Here is a 13921-nt window from a genome sequence, read left to right on the forward strand (position 1 = left end):
GGCATGTTAACTTACTATAGTCCTGTGGGGACTTTAAATACTTTGACTTTTGTCTTCGAGATAATTGGTAAAGGAATGTTCTAACTTTGCTTCCACTTCTATACTAACATTTCCATCTTCATCTTGTGAGAGGATGAAGAGGTTGTCTTTATGGAACTTCTAATACTCCTTTATAGTCTTAGCTACAACAAGTTCAGCTTGAATTTGTTGTTTATTAAGAACAAACTAGGACATATCTTCTGATATGGAAGCCATCTGAGGATGGTCTTGAAAATATTTTTGAAAAAAGAAGATTAAGGAATCATTTTTCAAGTCATCTCACCACTTAGTTTTAAAAGTCTTTTCTAAAGAGGGAAAGATTGTTGAAGCATATTTTCAATGATGATATAGTCCCACTAGATTATCCAAGCTAGTGCAAACTCACTGAAGAAAAATAAAAGCTAAGGAAAAACTAACCATTTCTTAAGGAAAACAATGATTTTTGAAAATTTGCAAAATCCTAAAGAAAAGGTTTGAGAGGAACTTAATGGTTGGACCAAAATAATTCCACATAATGTGAAACCATAATGGAAAAAGGAAAACTTATACTTTGACTAAAAATAGAATATCCATGAATGATGGAAAATCTTATTTTGAATGAGGAAATCAATGAACAATGCCCTATCGTAATCCTAGTAATTAAAGAATCTTGGTTTAGAAGGTTTTAAAAATTCCCTCAAATGGTTAGGATTACCTTCCCACTACTCAACTATGAGAACCTTAGAGATGTGACATGTGGAGTATGCAAACTCCAAGTTACTAAACTTACTTGAATTATGCTTAATCTTAACAAATCCAATATGCATAAGGATGATTCATAAAATCCTCTTGTTTTTAAAAGATTACCAAAAGGATAATAAAAATTATCATAAAAAGTTTTCTTTGTAATCTGTCTTAGGTCTTCACTAAAAAACCTCTCTCAATAATCATAATAGGTTGATTGAGATCATTTTCTAGTGTTACGAAATTTTGGAATTTGGTGTGGGATTGACTACCTCCACAATTTGTTTTCTTAAATCAAAACTTTAAGCTACTTCCTTTTAGGAGGAAGAATGAGTTACTTGCTTAAATATTTAAGACCTGAGATAATTAGAAAATGGGTAGTCTTAAGGGTTTTTAACCAATCTAAAGGATTAAAATATAGGGATAGAAACTTATCTGAGAGTTGAGTCTAAATAGGGCCAAATGGTTTTGGGATAGAAGAAGGAAGAGAAAGTTATGTCTTAACTTCTTCTTGTTGTTCTACCAAAACACTCTATGGGAGTTTTCTAGTGCCACTGAAAGATTCCTGGGAAATCTTAGTCTTTAGGTTCTTATGGTTCCTTAGAAGATTGAGAAAATGACCTGAATGATTGGGTTGCCTTCCTAGGGGCATGAACCCATGAATCCTATAAAAATTCACAAGTGAGAAAATAAAGAACTAAGTTATTTTCTTCTTTGAAATTTTCAATTTGAAATTAAAAATATTTATAATCATTTGTCATGCATCTGGAAAAAAATATGCTTAGAAGTTATATTTTCAACATTTTTTTGAAAAATTAATTTTATTGATTTGCAATTGACACATACTAAAAACTTTTGGTTTAAAAGGTTATCTTGAAATTTTGAAATGCATAAAACAATACTTAAAATTTCTTTTTTAATTGCGTCATAATTGAGTTAGGCTTGATTCCAAATTCCTGAGGTGAACCTTATCAATCTTTCCTTATTACCATCCTTTTACTTAAGAATCTCACCATAACCTATTTTTTAAAGCATCTATCTCAATAATCTTAAAGGCTTCAAAGTAGCTAAGGCTAGGCAAGACAAAGTTTTGGCTCTATTTTTAATAAGCCTAAAAATTTTGATATGTTCCTCACCATAGTATTGGATCCTTCTTAAGTCTCTTTCTTAATGATGCACATAATTGACTTATTGTTAGGATAAAGTCCTTAAAAGAATGACATGATGAAATAAACATGCCTACATCCCCAGATAAAAGATAATCTTTCCATTATATCATAGAGAATATTATAAAGGATAGAACTAAATAAAACTATTAGGTTCCCAAACCAACCCATGTTTCCTCACTCCTTGTATCCATACCCTGAATCACAAGTCTCTTTGCTCCATTGAGTGTCTCCCATTCTTCCTCACATCCTTATCCACCTCATATAATCTTTACAAACACATCTCCATCTCATAACTTTTTCCCTTCATGACCTAGAATATTTATAGAGATATTTCAACTTTCCTTATTCGATAAGGAAATCTAATATTATAAAAATATATCAACTTAGAAAACATTTTATACAATATTCTTTTCAAAAATGAATATTTACTAATTAGAAATTTAGGACACTTTCCAACAATCTCCACCTTAGAGAAAATTCCAACAATCTTTCACCTTAGAGGAATATATACACTAGCTCTTTGTGTATCACATCCAACAAGAGAGTAATCGTTTCACTTGGGCTCTGATACCAATTTGTTGTGCTAACAAAAACTATAAAGTAATCAATGTTAGTTCAGGAACACAAAGTTAAAATAATCAACACAATGGTACATGTCAATCATGCTTACATCCACGGATAAGAGAGAATATTTTAACTATACTATAGAGAATATTATAATACAATTATTGGGTCTCAAAACATCTCATGTTTCCCTACTCCTTATATCCACATCCTAAACCACGATCCCCTTTAATCTATCAAGTATCTCCTATTCTGTCTCACATCTCTATCCATCTCATATAATCTTTACAAGTACATCTCCATCTCATAACTTTTTCCCCTCATAATCTAAAATATTTATAGAGATATTCCAACTTTCCTGATTCCAGAAACCTAATATTAAAACAGTATATCAACTTAGAAAATATTCTATACAATGCCATTTTCAAAAAATAATTTTTACTAATTAGGATTTTAGAAGACTTTCCACTCAAAGGTATCATAAATAATTTCTTGCTTCTTGAACATTATTACAGGCACATTTCCATTTCACAACTATTTCCCCTCATAATCTAAAATATCTATAAAAACATTCCAACTTTCATGATTCTAGAAAACTAATATTACAATAATATATCAACTTAGAAAATATTTTATACAATATCCTTTTCAAACAATAATCTTTATTAATTAAGAATTTAGAAGACTTTCCACTCAAAGCTATCATAAATAATTTCTTGCTTCTTGAACATTGTTACCGGATAATCAATATTTTTGTCAGTCAATTTTACAATAAAACTTTAATCGTTACAAATAGATAACCACTGAAAACTAATAAAAATCTCACATCCTAAGAGAAGATATTACTCAAATGTCGGGCACTTGATCGAAGATTCAAAGATAGCAAGCTTAGTTAGGTAGGTTGGTCCATCAAGGGCCCATTAATTAGAACTAAGGAGTCAACCCAACTTCATGCTTCGACCCAACAAGCACGCTAGTGAACCAGTCCGCAGTCCTCGCCCCATTGCCGGTTCAAAGACCAAGCAACTTCAATTTTATGCCACTATACTTGGTTTATTACTATAATGCATATTTCATTTTAAACACAGAAAAAATTTTATTTATGTTGAAAAATTATGTTAGGGGATTTTGGAAATTAAATATGGAACATTTCAATAAGTTTAGTGGGGAATTTTGTAACTGTACAGTGTGATGGACTAAAATTAGATACAAAGTGGATTTATTAATCGGATGGACTAGAATATATACTGTATGATTGACAAAATATACTGTATGGTTTATAAAATTTGTGGTGTCTAGAAATTAAATCTGATGTAAAGTAGATTAATCTTATTTGATTCTTAGAAATTTTGAAGGAATATACCAGACAAGGAAAACATAGAGAAAATAAAGGAAGATAAAAAATTAATTTAAAGTTAATAAATTATTTATAATACTTTTCAATTTTTTTCTTTTTATATAAATATAAAATAATTTGAAAATATATAAATTTCTAACCAATTTTATTTATATTTATTTTTTATAATAAAAAACTATTTTTCTTAATATTTTTTTTCCTTCCTTGAATAATTTCTAATAAACTAAAGATAATTTTTTTTTTTCCTTAAGTAAGGTAATTGGAAATGATGAAATGAATAAAATATGAGAAAATGATATTTTTGGCCCTTTCAGAAATATTGAATAAATCTTGGGTACAATAATTTTTAAAAATAATTTAAAATTTAAAAATCAAGGCAATTAATTTTTAAATTTAGCCAACAAAACTAGTTGAAAATATCCTATCAATAATTGTTTAACCGGAATATTGTTTTTAAAAACTATTTTTAAGTTAAAAGAATAAAAAAGGATTTTCTACTATTTTATAAAAATAAGGGTATTTGGCAAGTCGTTTTTAAAAATGAAAAGAGTTTTAAAAAAAGCACATATAATTTTTTTTTTTTAAATTCATATTTAAAAATTTTCAATATTGATATTAGATCGCAATGAGAGAAAGGAAATAATACCATGTTTAATTTTATTTATTTATTATGATTTTTTAAAATTTTCTATGTTTCCTTATTGTTTTTAAAAACTAATGAAGACAACTTTTACTTGTTTTCTAAAAATATTTCTCTATTTTACTTTGTTTTTAAAAACTATTTTAAGAAAACAACAACCAAACAATGTTAGGATTTTTAAAAACAGTTTTTGTTTTTTAAAAATAAAAAATTATTTTTAAATTACGCAACAAACTAGATTTTTAGAGTGCGTTTGACAATGATTTTGTGAAGTGTTTTTACCATTTTTGTTACTTGAAAATTTTTATTTTTTAAGTATTAAAAATATTTAAAACTCTTTCTAAAATTACACTAAAGCGCACTCTTCATCTCTTCACAAACTACTTTTATGAAAGGTTATAAAAAATTTGAAAAATTATGGGAGTGGGTGCATGGGATTATTTTTGAAAGTAAGACAAGGTGAAAAGTAGAGGCTAATATTTGCAAAAAGGCTTCACTCCAGATATGCACATGGATTAAAGATGAGAAAATGAGAGGATGGAAGAAACGGGAAGAAAAGTTCTGTTTTCTAGAAGAGAAGATGGCCTGCAGAGAAATATCGCGGTGGACTTGACTTTTGGATATTTGGCATATATAGAGAGTGGAGAAGATGAATGGGGGGAGAGAAGAGAAGCCTCTGCACTTGTCCTTTCGAAAAAGGAAGAAGAGAGGATTTCCAGTGAGATTGGCGAATCCAACAGTGAGTCAGCGCCAGATCGTCCCTGGAATTTGAGATAGGGTGGTTAACTTGTTGAGGTAGGATGGTTTTTCCCGGAAATAAAGCTGCTTTCCATTTCTGTAATCACATTAGAATATAACTGAATGTATGTATGAATGTCCATGCAGATGAGATATCTTGGGATATACATAGAATTGAATGTTCATATATTTGTTGGTTGGCAGTAGAACGAGTTATCATTATTGGGTTCTTGGATAGTATGAATGTTGATGCAGATGAGAAATTTTGAGATATACCTATATCTTGGTTGTGTGGTGATATCATGTGTTAGGACCATTGGTGGTTAAACTTTGTCTTGTGCTGGGATATTATTGTTGTCTCATTCTTATACATATTGATATTGCATAATAATTATTGGATTGAAAAATGATGTTTTATAAGTTGTTTAGACAGGGCTAAGATTTGAAACTTAGACAATACTAATTAAGCCTAAAACAAAACAAACAAAAAAACTTAAGATTGGAATAGAGTGCTTATCATATTATATGGCCGAGGTGGGGCAGAGCATATCGTCCTTAAAGTAGATCCATCCTCTTCAAGGATCAACCTTTGGTGTAGGAGGAAACTAGCACTACAAAAAAAATTAAGTATTGTTGACCCACTTAGATTTATTTTTGCAACGGATTTAAACTATCACAAATTTCACCTATACTCTATTGCGAATTGAATTATTTGTTGCTTATATTTAACAAATACCCATCGGCAAAAATACTATTGCAATGGATTTAAACCATCACTCAATTAATATATACTTTTGTCATAAAAGTAATTTACATGTAAAACATAATGATTTTTCATAAATAATTTTTTCAATGAAAATTACTACTCATAAAATTGTGTTATTATAGTGGATAATAATATTACATAATTTATTCCAAAAATAATTATTGTCTTATGAATATGAAATATTTTCATCATAGTTATATGATAAATATGATCTAGCTAGTGACAAAACAATTTTATGATTTTTTTTTAAATTTCATACAATATTTTTAGTGAATATAGTGTTTTAATCAAAATAGTTTTAGCATTTTAATATTTTGTAACTATTTTTTATTGTCAATTTTGAAAAGCAATTAATGAAATATTGTTAATATATATTTTTTAGAAATATTTTTAGAATTTAAATAATTTATTGTTTTATATATAGAGATGATGAAAATATTGATTTTTAAAGATATTTTAAGAAATATCGATGGATATTCTAACACAAAATATCGTTGAGATGAAAATTGATCAAAACTCATGAAAATATAGGGAAAATTCTAAATAAATTATATAAAAAGTAATAATAGAAATTTTGAGGTTATTTTATTAAAGATTCTTTCTCCACGAGATTTGGGCCGTGATGAAGCCTTTCTTTTGTTGTTTCTCTTATCTGACCTTCCCCCGATAGGCAAGCCTTCTCCATTTGACCCTTCCTTCTTTAGCTCCAATTCTTTTGATCTAAGAGCAAATTGAACTTCTTCAAGTGTTAAGGTTTTCCTACCATACTTCATAGTTTCCTTGAAGCTAGAATACAAACTAGGCAAAGAGTTCAACACCAAGCCTGCCTTATCTTCATCATCCACTTTGATGCCTATATTAGACATCTCAAGCACAATTTTGGCAAAATAATCAAGATTATTTGCAATCGATCTATCTTCCTGCATCTTAAATCCATAGTCTTTCTTTCAAATACAACCTGTTCGAAAGTGAGTTCTCCATATAAAGTTGCTCAAGCTTGTTCCAAACACCCTTAGTTACAGTTTCTTTTGAGACTTCCCTCCAAGCTTTATCTCCAAGAGCTAGAATGATCAAATGGTAGGCTTTCTCATCTATGTCGGATTTCTCTTTTGCTGTCATGGTGACTGATAGCTCCGACTCATCCTTCAATGCATCTTTCACTCCTTGTTGAAACAAAATAGCTTTCATCCTCATTCTCCAGACATTGAAATCATTTTTCCCAGTGAATCTTTCGATCTCACTTTTAATTGATCCCATCTTACATATCAACCAAGCTCTGATATCGATTTGTTAAAAGACCAGCAAGAAAATGATGCTTCTCAAGGAACAAGCAATCAATGATCTAATGAGAAAGAAAAGCAAATGACAAACAGCATAACAGAGGATTTACGTGGTTGGCTTTCTCAAACCTACATTCACGGAAGCAATCGAAGAACCAATCCACTAGAGCGAAAAAATGGAGAGAAATTGTTACAACACAACCCGTACTCAGCCCTTTCAGCACACTTTGCCCTCTTTTACAACCCCTTGTTTTTGGCTTAAAACAAAGCACTAGAAAACCTAGTTGTGAAACAATGTTTTTCTTACACTTGCATCACACTGAATAAATAGCCTGTTATAAAAACCTTCCAGTCGGAAATAGAATAAAGAATATTATTCAAAGAGGGCACACACACAACAAAGCTAGGTCACGTGTTGGGCATGTGTATTTTATTTTTGTGCCACATCACAACACAATTAAAGAATTCATATTTATGTTTTAAATGATACAACAATGTGAATCATGAATAATCATCTATAAATGTAGCATAAAAACAAAAATATTGATTTTTAGTCATTAGAGCCAAGCCCCAAGGATCACAATGTATTTTATCAAGAGGAGATTAAGATAATTTATGTGAATGATTGAAAGGCAATTTACAAGTCTTCCCATTTGGCAACTTAGCCAATGAGCGACATTGGTAACTTCTCCTTTAACAAATGAAGAATTTTCCAATTCCCATGTAGAAGTCACTAATGCTAAGTAGAAGAAGAGGAACCACCTTTCTCCATTGCACTAAAAGCCTTTTGATACTTTTCATTTGAAGCATAAAGTTTTCCTTTCTTAGACCCCCTTGCTATCGTGCTTTGGTTTTGGTTCTTAATAACAATGCCATGTGAGGTGATTTCAAAAGTTTATAAATTATTCACAATAAATTTTCAAACAAACAACAAATTTTTCTTCAAATAAGGAACTACTAACACATCTTTTAAATCTAACCGTCCTTCATCTATAATAACGCAAGTATCTTTGATATGATCAAAGAAAGTTAAACCGTTTCCATCTTCAACATAAATAACATGATTCCCATGATATTACTTAATATGACAAAATTTATCAGCATCCTTTATAATACATGAGGTAGCATCAGAATCAACAATAAAGGATTAATCATTTAAGTATTTAAGGCAAGACCAACAAGAGCTAGTGAAACATCTTCAGGTTGGTAGGGATAATCAAACCTATACCAACAATCAATAGTAATATGATTTGCTTTAAGTAAGATAATAAAATATTATTGATATTTGATTGTTTTTGACTTATGAAATCATTAACAGGAATAAAGTCCTACCCATTATGCATTTAAGTTTGAGTATCTCATTGTTGATTTCCCTTAATAGTAGGATAAGAGCTTTTATTTTATTATGTTGGGATTTCAATGGAATGATTGTATTTTGGAAATGAATAAAATTTGTTGTTGTGGCTATCTGGAGAGATTTTGCATTTAATTTGGAGTTATGTTGATGCAACTTTTAATAGGGTTTCTGTACATGAATGAAATGAAACAAAATATCATTATAACGTTATATTGAATTCATTTCTTGAAAAAATTTCTAAATTTGAGTTAAATATAGCCTGTTGCTATTGTTGTTGTTGTTGTTTTTTTTTTTTTTTTGTGAATTTTGGGACCCTAGAAACCCATAAATTGATTTATGTTCTGATTTTTTTCATGCAAAAAAAAAAAAAAATTAGGAAAATTTTATCATTTTATCTTTTTTTGATCAACTTAACTCAATGGCTTCCCGAAAATCCCTATTTTTTTAAAAATAAATTTTAAATTAGATAATAGGTTGACTAGTTAGTTGCCAATAACCTAAACATCTCAATTGTTTCAATCACATGCTGGATCACAATCCCATTAATTTGTAGGTCCTAATCTCATAAATGAAAATTGTAATTAAAGGGTAAAAAAAAACTGTCCCTACATGAAAGGATATGAAGAGTGGCAGGAGCAAAACATATGTTGTGATCATAATCTTTTTCCATTATTCTTGTTTCATTAATGTGTACCAGAAGGAGGAACCTTGCTGGCCCAGCCATGGAATGTTTAGCTTACGAAGCTGCACAGCTTGGGAAGATTGATTTCCTGAGGGATGGGGTGAACATCTCTGAAATTCTCCGCCAAGAAACAATCCAGCGGAAAGACAATCTTCTTCACATTGCCGCGAATTTCGGGCAGGTGGACTTTGCCAGAGAGGCCATACGCTTGAATCCAGGGCTTTTAAGTCAAGCTAACATGAAAGGTGACACTCCATTGCATACTGCATCGAGGACAGGCTGTTTAGGCATGGTTGAACAATTTATTAGCAGCTCCAAAGCACTATGTTATGACATTGAAAGGATTAGGGAAAATGCGCCACAGGATTTGCTGATGGTGAATCAGGAGGGTGATACAGCACTTCATGTAGCAGTGAGATACGGTCATCTTGATGTGGTGAAATTATTGGTAAACGCGGATATTGAATTAATGCTGCATATGTATAATAAGGCTAATGAGTCCCCGCTTTATTTGGCTGTAGAAAGAGGATTTTTCGCCATTGCAAAACATATCTTAAATAAGTGTCCAACATGTTCTCATAGGGGCACCAAAGGCATGACAGCTTTGCATGCGGCTGTGGTTCGAACCCAGCAAGGTAATGTTTTTGCCATGGTTTTTTCAGGAATACATGTACCTATAAGTAGCATTGCATTTTCTAATATGACATTTTTTCAGGAATGGGTTGTAGCATTACAACTTAATTATTATAATAGTTCCTGCTATAATTTACGTATTGTGCAGGAATCAAATATGGCAATTCAATTCCGGTGCTGTCATTAGAAAGACTTCGGAGCTCAACTCGTGAATGTTCTTCGCGTTTAAAAGGATACTTTAAAGAAAACACATCGAGTCAAAATAGTAAGCTCATTTTCCTCTTAGTTTCTTTCTAGTTTATGTTTTAAAGAGTATACAAATCCAGTCAAACTAAGCTCTAATACCATGTTGAATTATTAATTTCCCTAAAAGTTTAAGCTTGTAAGATTTGCATTCAATATGCATATCATGCTCCTTAATGGATTCTTCCTAATGTCCACAAAAGAGTTTCATCCATCCCTTTGTTTCTTCTGATCTTTTACTTTCCAATCCAATAAATGAATGCTTGAGTACCCCTTCTCTCTAATATTGTTCAATGAGACATTTCAGTTGCTAACTTATTATGTCTTGCAGGCCATGAACGTGGAAATGATGGTCCTCATTTGATATCTTTAGAAAGGCTGCGACAGTTTGTTTATAATATTGTTTTCAAGGTTCTAGAGTACCTTGGTGGACCTGTCTCAAATCAAACTGGTAAATTCCTCGTTTTAGAATAGGGCAATTAACTTTCTCAGATACGTTCATAATGCATAAATCATGCCCTTTACAAGAGAGCAAACCTCCCTCTTTTTCTCATTAGGAAAGTAAAACAGTAATACTTATTTTGGGAAACCAAAGGAAGAAAATCACACAATTACTTCTATAATATATGCCCCTCTAGCTACCCTCTTTAAAATTGATGGGAAAAATTCATTGCATGATGCCTGATCCTTCTCATGGAGAAGTAATCCCGAGCCATTATCTGGTATTAAAATAAAAAGAATGTAATAATCACTTAATTTTTATTTTCTAAAAGTACTCTTCTAGATGAAAAAGTATGTTTTAATTATATTTCTTCTTCTTGGTCTAAACTGCTAGATGACATTATGGCAATACTACTGGTCGAAAGGGAAGGTATGGTCAAAGAAACAGACATATTTGGGTGGACTCCCCTTCATTATGCTGCACAATTGGGATGTCTTGAAGCGACTGGGAAATTGCTGGAATGTGATAAATCAGTTGCTTGCTCGTTGGATATAGAAGATAGTTCTGCTCTTCACATAGCAGCTAAAAAAGGCTACATTAATATAATGGAAGAGATCACCAAACAATGTCCATGTGTTTATAATTTGGTTGACAAAAATGGCTGGACCATTCTTCATGTTGCAGCCCAATGTGGGGAGTCTAAAGTGGTGAAGTATATTCTAGACGTTCAAGGCTGGGAAAGCCTAATAAATGAGATAGATAATGAAGGCAACACGGCTTTGCATCTAGCTGCTATCTACGGTCATTACGACAGCGTCTTGATTTTGGCTAGAGATGGTAGAGTGGATAAGAGGGCAACAAACAAGAAATATTTGAAGGCTATCGACATTGTCCAAACAAATATGGATTTGGGAGAAATTAAAAAGGTATGTACTTAGAAAGGTGATAATTTTACATTGTACATTGGTTCCACTGCTTTATTTCTCTTTACATATTTGAAACTTGAAAAAAAAATACAGAAGAAATAAGTTGCCTTAATTGAATTTTCTGGTCATATATGTGCCTGGTGGCTGGCTTTACTAAAAACAACATTTTATTCTAAGAAGTTCTTTGAAAAATCTTTCCAGTATTGTATCATGAGGAAGTTGGAGAATAGCGGTGCTCAACAAAGTCTCGAGCGACTGATCGTTGGAGTAAACACAGACCAAAAAATCAATGACAATGAAGGGCTGAAAGAAGGCATAAATGAGTTAGAGCTTAGAGAAGACAGAGAGAGAATATCACTTGATGCAAGTGAATCGCTTCGTGACAGGAATAATGAAGTTGTAAAGAAGAAAGAGATCACATCTAAGTATTTGAAGGATGTATCGAACACTCATCTACTGGTGGCAACCCTCATAGCAACAGTAACTTTTGCAGCCTGTTTCTCTCTACCTGGTGGGTACAATCAAGATGACCCTAACAAGGGTAAGTCAGTTTTATCAACAAGGGCATTTTTCAAAGCCTTTGTGATAACAGATGCTATAGCTTTCTATTGCTCAACTGCAGCTGTGATTCTCCACTTTTTTGCTTCACTGGAACAAAGCTACCATTTGTGTCAACGTTTCATAAAATTTGCCGCACTACTCACTTACATCTCTCTCCTGGGAATGGCGATAGCATTTACTTCAGGCATTTTTGTGGTGCTACCTTATTCCTCCCCGATTGCAATAACTTCAATTGTGCTTGGGTGTTTATTCTTGTGTTTTTGCACCTTTGGGATTCTGTAGAACCATAGAGTAGGATGTGATATTGATTGTATGTTCTTAATTTCTCAATGAATTTATAGACAATATATACATTATAAGTACTTAATGTATAAATGGAATACTCTCTTAGTAAGGAACTGCCTGTATTTAACTCTAAAATCTCTGCCTTTTCACCTGTTGGTGCCAAGCTCACTCTTGTTCCTTATGTTATACAATTGCTGGAAACCATTTACTTAATAGAAGGTTTTTAGTAATTCATTCAAATGCTTCCAGGTTTGATAATGTGATCCACTGCAAGATATGGCGGTAGGAATACATCCATTAATATATGATGTAAACTTGTATGTTATCACTGCCTCAAACAAACGTATATGAGAATGTTCAATACTTCTATGCTCTGAATTTAATGAGTTTTAGACAACTTGTAGATGAAACAATAATAATTTTTTTGACGTTGTGAAATAAAATCAATAAAGAGAAATTTGAGAGAGGAAAATTAGAGAAAGTGAACTCTGAAATTATAAATTTTTCACTAACCTTAACCTTATTTATAGGGTTACAATCATAATTACTGCAATAAATACTTTTTCATAACTATGAAGGCTAGATGGATTTCTGAAAGGTATTTCAGTAAAAAAAAAATGGTGGCATCCATATTTTCAAGGTGAATTCAGAACTCACCCACTGCCCATGCATGTTTTTGGGTTCGAAATGCATGTTAGTTATTCAAAATAGGTAGGAGGATTCAAGCTTAGCCTCTGTCGCAAGTATCCTTGCATTTCTTTGAGTTTTAAATGGCCCACCATGTCTTTGGGTTCAAAATACATGTCTTATTTGAAATAGGTAGGGGGATTCAAACTTAGTCTTTGTCACAAGTATCCTTGCATTCCTCTGAGTTTTAAACGGCCAAAAATCATTTTGAATTCAAGATGTCAATTTCAAACTCAATATTCTTCTCTGCCTAGTTTGCTTCAAGTGCACATAACTTCCTCGTTTCAGCTTCAATTTGTCCATAATTTAAAGTGTTGGACTCTTGACTTCCCAAGCTTCGAAGCGATATATAGTTTGCCCAAAATTGACCTTGAAAAGTGCTCCAAATTTTATCTCAAAGTCAAAATACGTCCTAGTACCAGATTTTGAGTTTCAATTTTTCATGGGAACTTGATTGCATTTGCTTCAACCCTCCTCCATTATGGTTGTTTGTCCTCTATCTCAATCCATAACATCTATTGCTAGGATTTCATTCCTTTGGCTTGGTCATTATGCCCTTGCTTGGACTCTTCATGGTTCACAAGTCTTGAATCTTTTAGTTATATATACATGTTAATTTAACCCCTTCTACTTTCTTGGTTAATAATGACTTTTGCACTTATCCTTTTTTCTCATCCCTTAAACTTGGAATTAAGCTTAAAATAGAAGTTAGATCCATAACTAGGGTCGTAGTATGAATTTAATTTAAGTTGGATGTTTTGAGCTTTTTATAATATTACATAAATTATATCATATATGCGCCATTGGAGCACATATTTTGGCTTCAATC

The 13921-nt window shown here is 31.7% G+C and overlaps 2 protein-coding genes across 2 annotated transcripts; both read left to right on the plus strand.

Moving 5' to 3' along the window:
• Window positions 1–9319: 9319 nt before the first annotated feature.
• On the plus strand, window positions 9320–11212 carry LOC117930532 (ankyrin repeat-containing protein At2g01680-like). Its single transcript, XM_034851177.1, has 5 exons — window positions 9320–9950; window positions 10097–10213; window positions 10523–10642; window positions 11027–11067; window positions 11189–11212. The coding sequence occupies exons 1-5, from the start codon at window positions 9320–9322 to the stop codon at window positions 11210–11212; spliced, it is 933 nt and encodes a 310-aa protein (XP_034707068.1).
• Window positions 11157–12503, plus strand: LOC117931310 (ankyrin repeat-containing protein At5g02620-like). Its single transcript, XM_034852258.1, has 2 exons — window positions 11157–11559; window positions 11761–12503. The coding sequence occupies exons 1-2, from the start codon at window positions 11239–11241 to the stop codon at window positions 12400–12402; spliced, it is 963 nt and encodes a 320-aa protein (XP_034708149.1). The 5' UTR covers window positions 11157–11238; the 3' UTR covers window positions 12403–12503.
• The last annotated feature ends 1418 nt before the right edge of the window (window positions 12504–13921 follow it).

The sequence above is a fragment of the Vitis riparia genome, chromosome 14, assembly GCF_004353265.1.
Source record: "Vitis riparia cultivar Riparia Gloire de Montpellier isolate 1030 chromosome 14, EGFV_Vit.rip_1.0, whole genome shotgun sequence".
NCBI classification, from domain to species: Eukaryota; Viridiplantae; Streptophyta; class Magnoliopsida; order Vitales; family Vitaceae; genus Vitis; species Vitis riparia.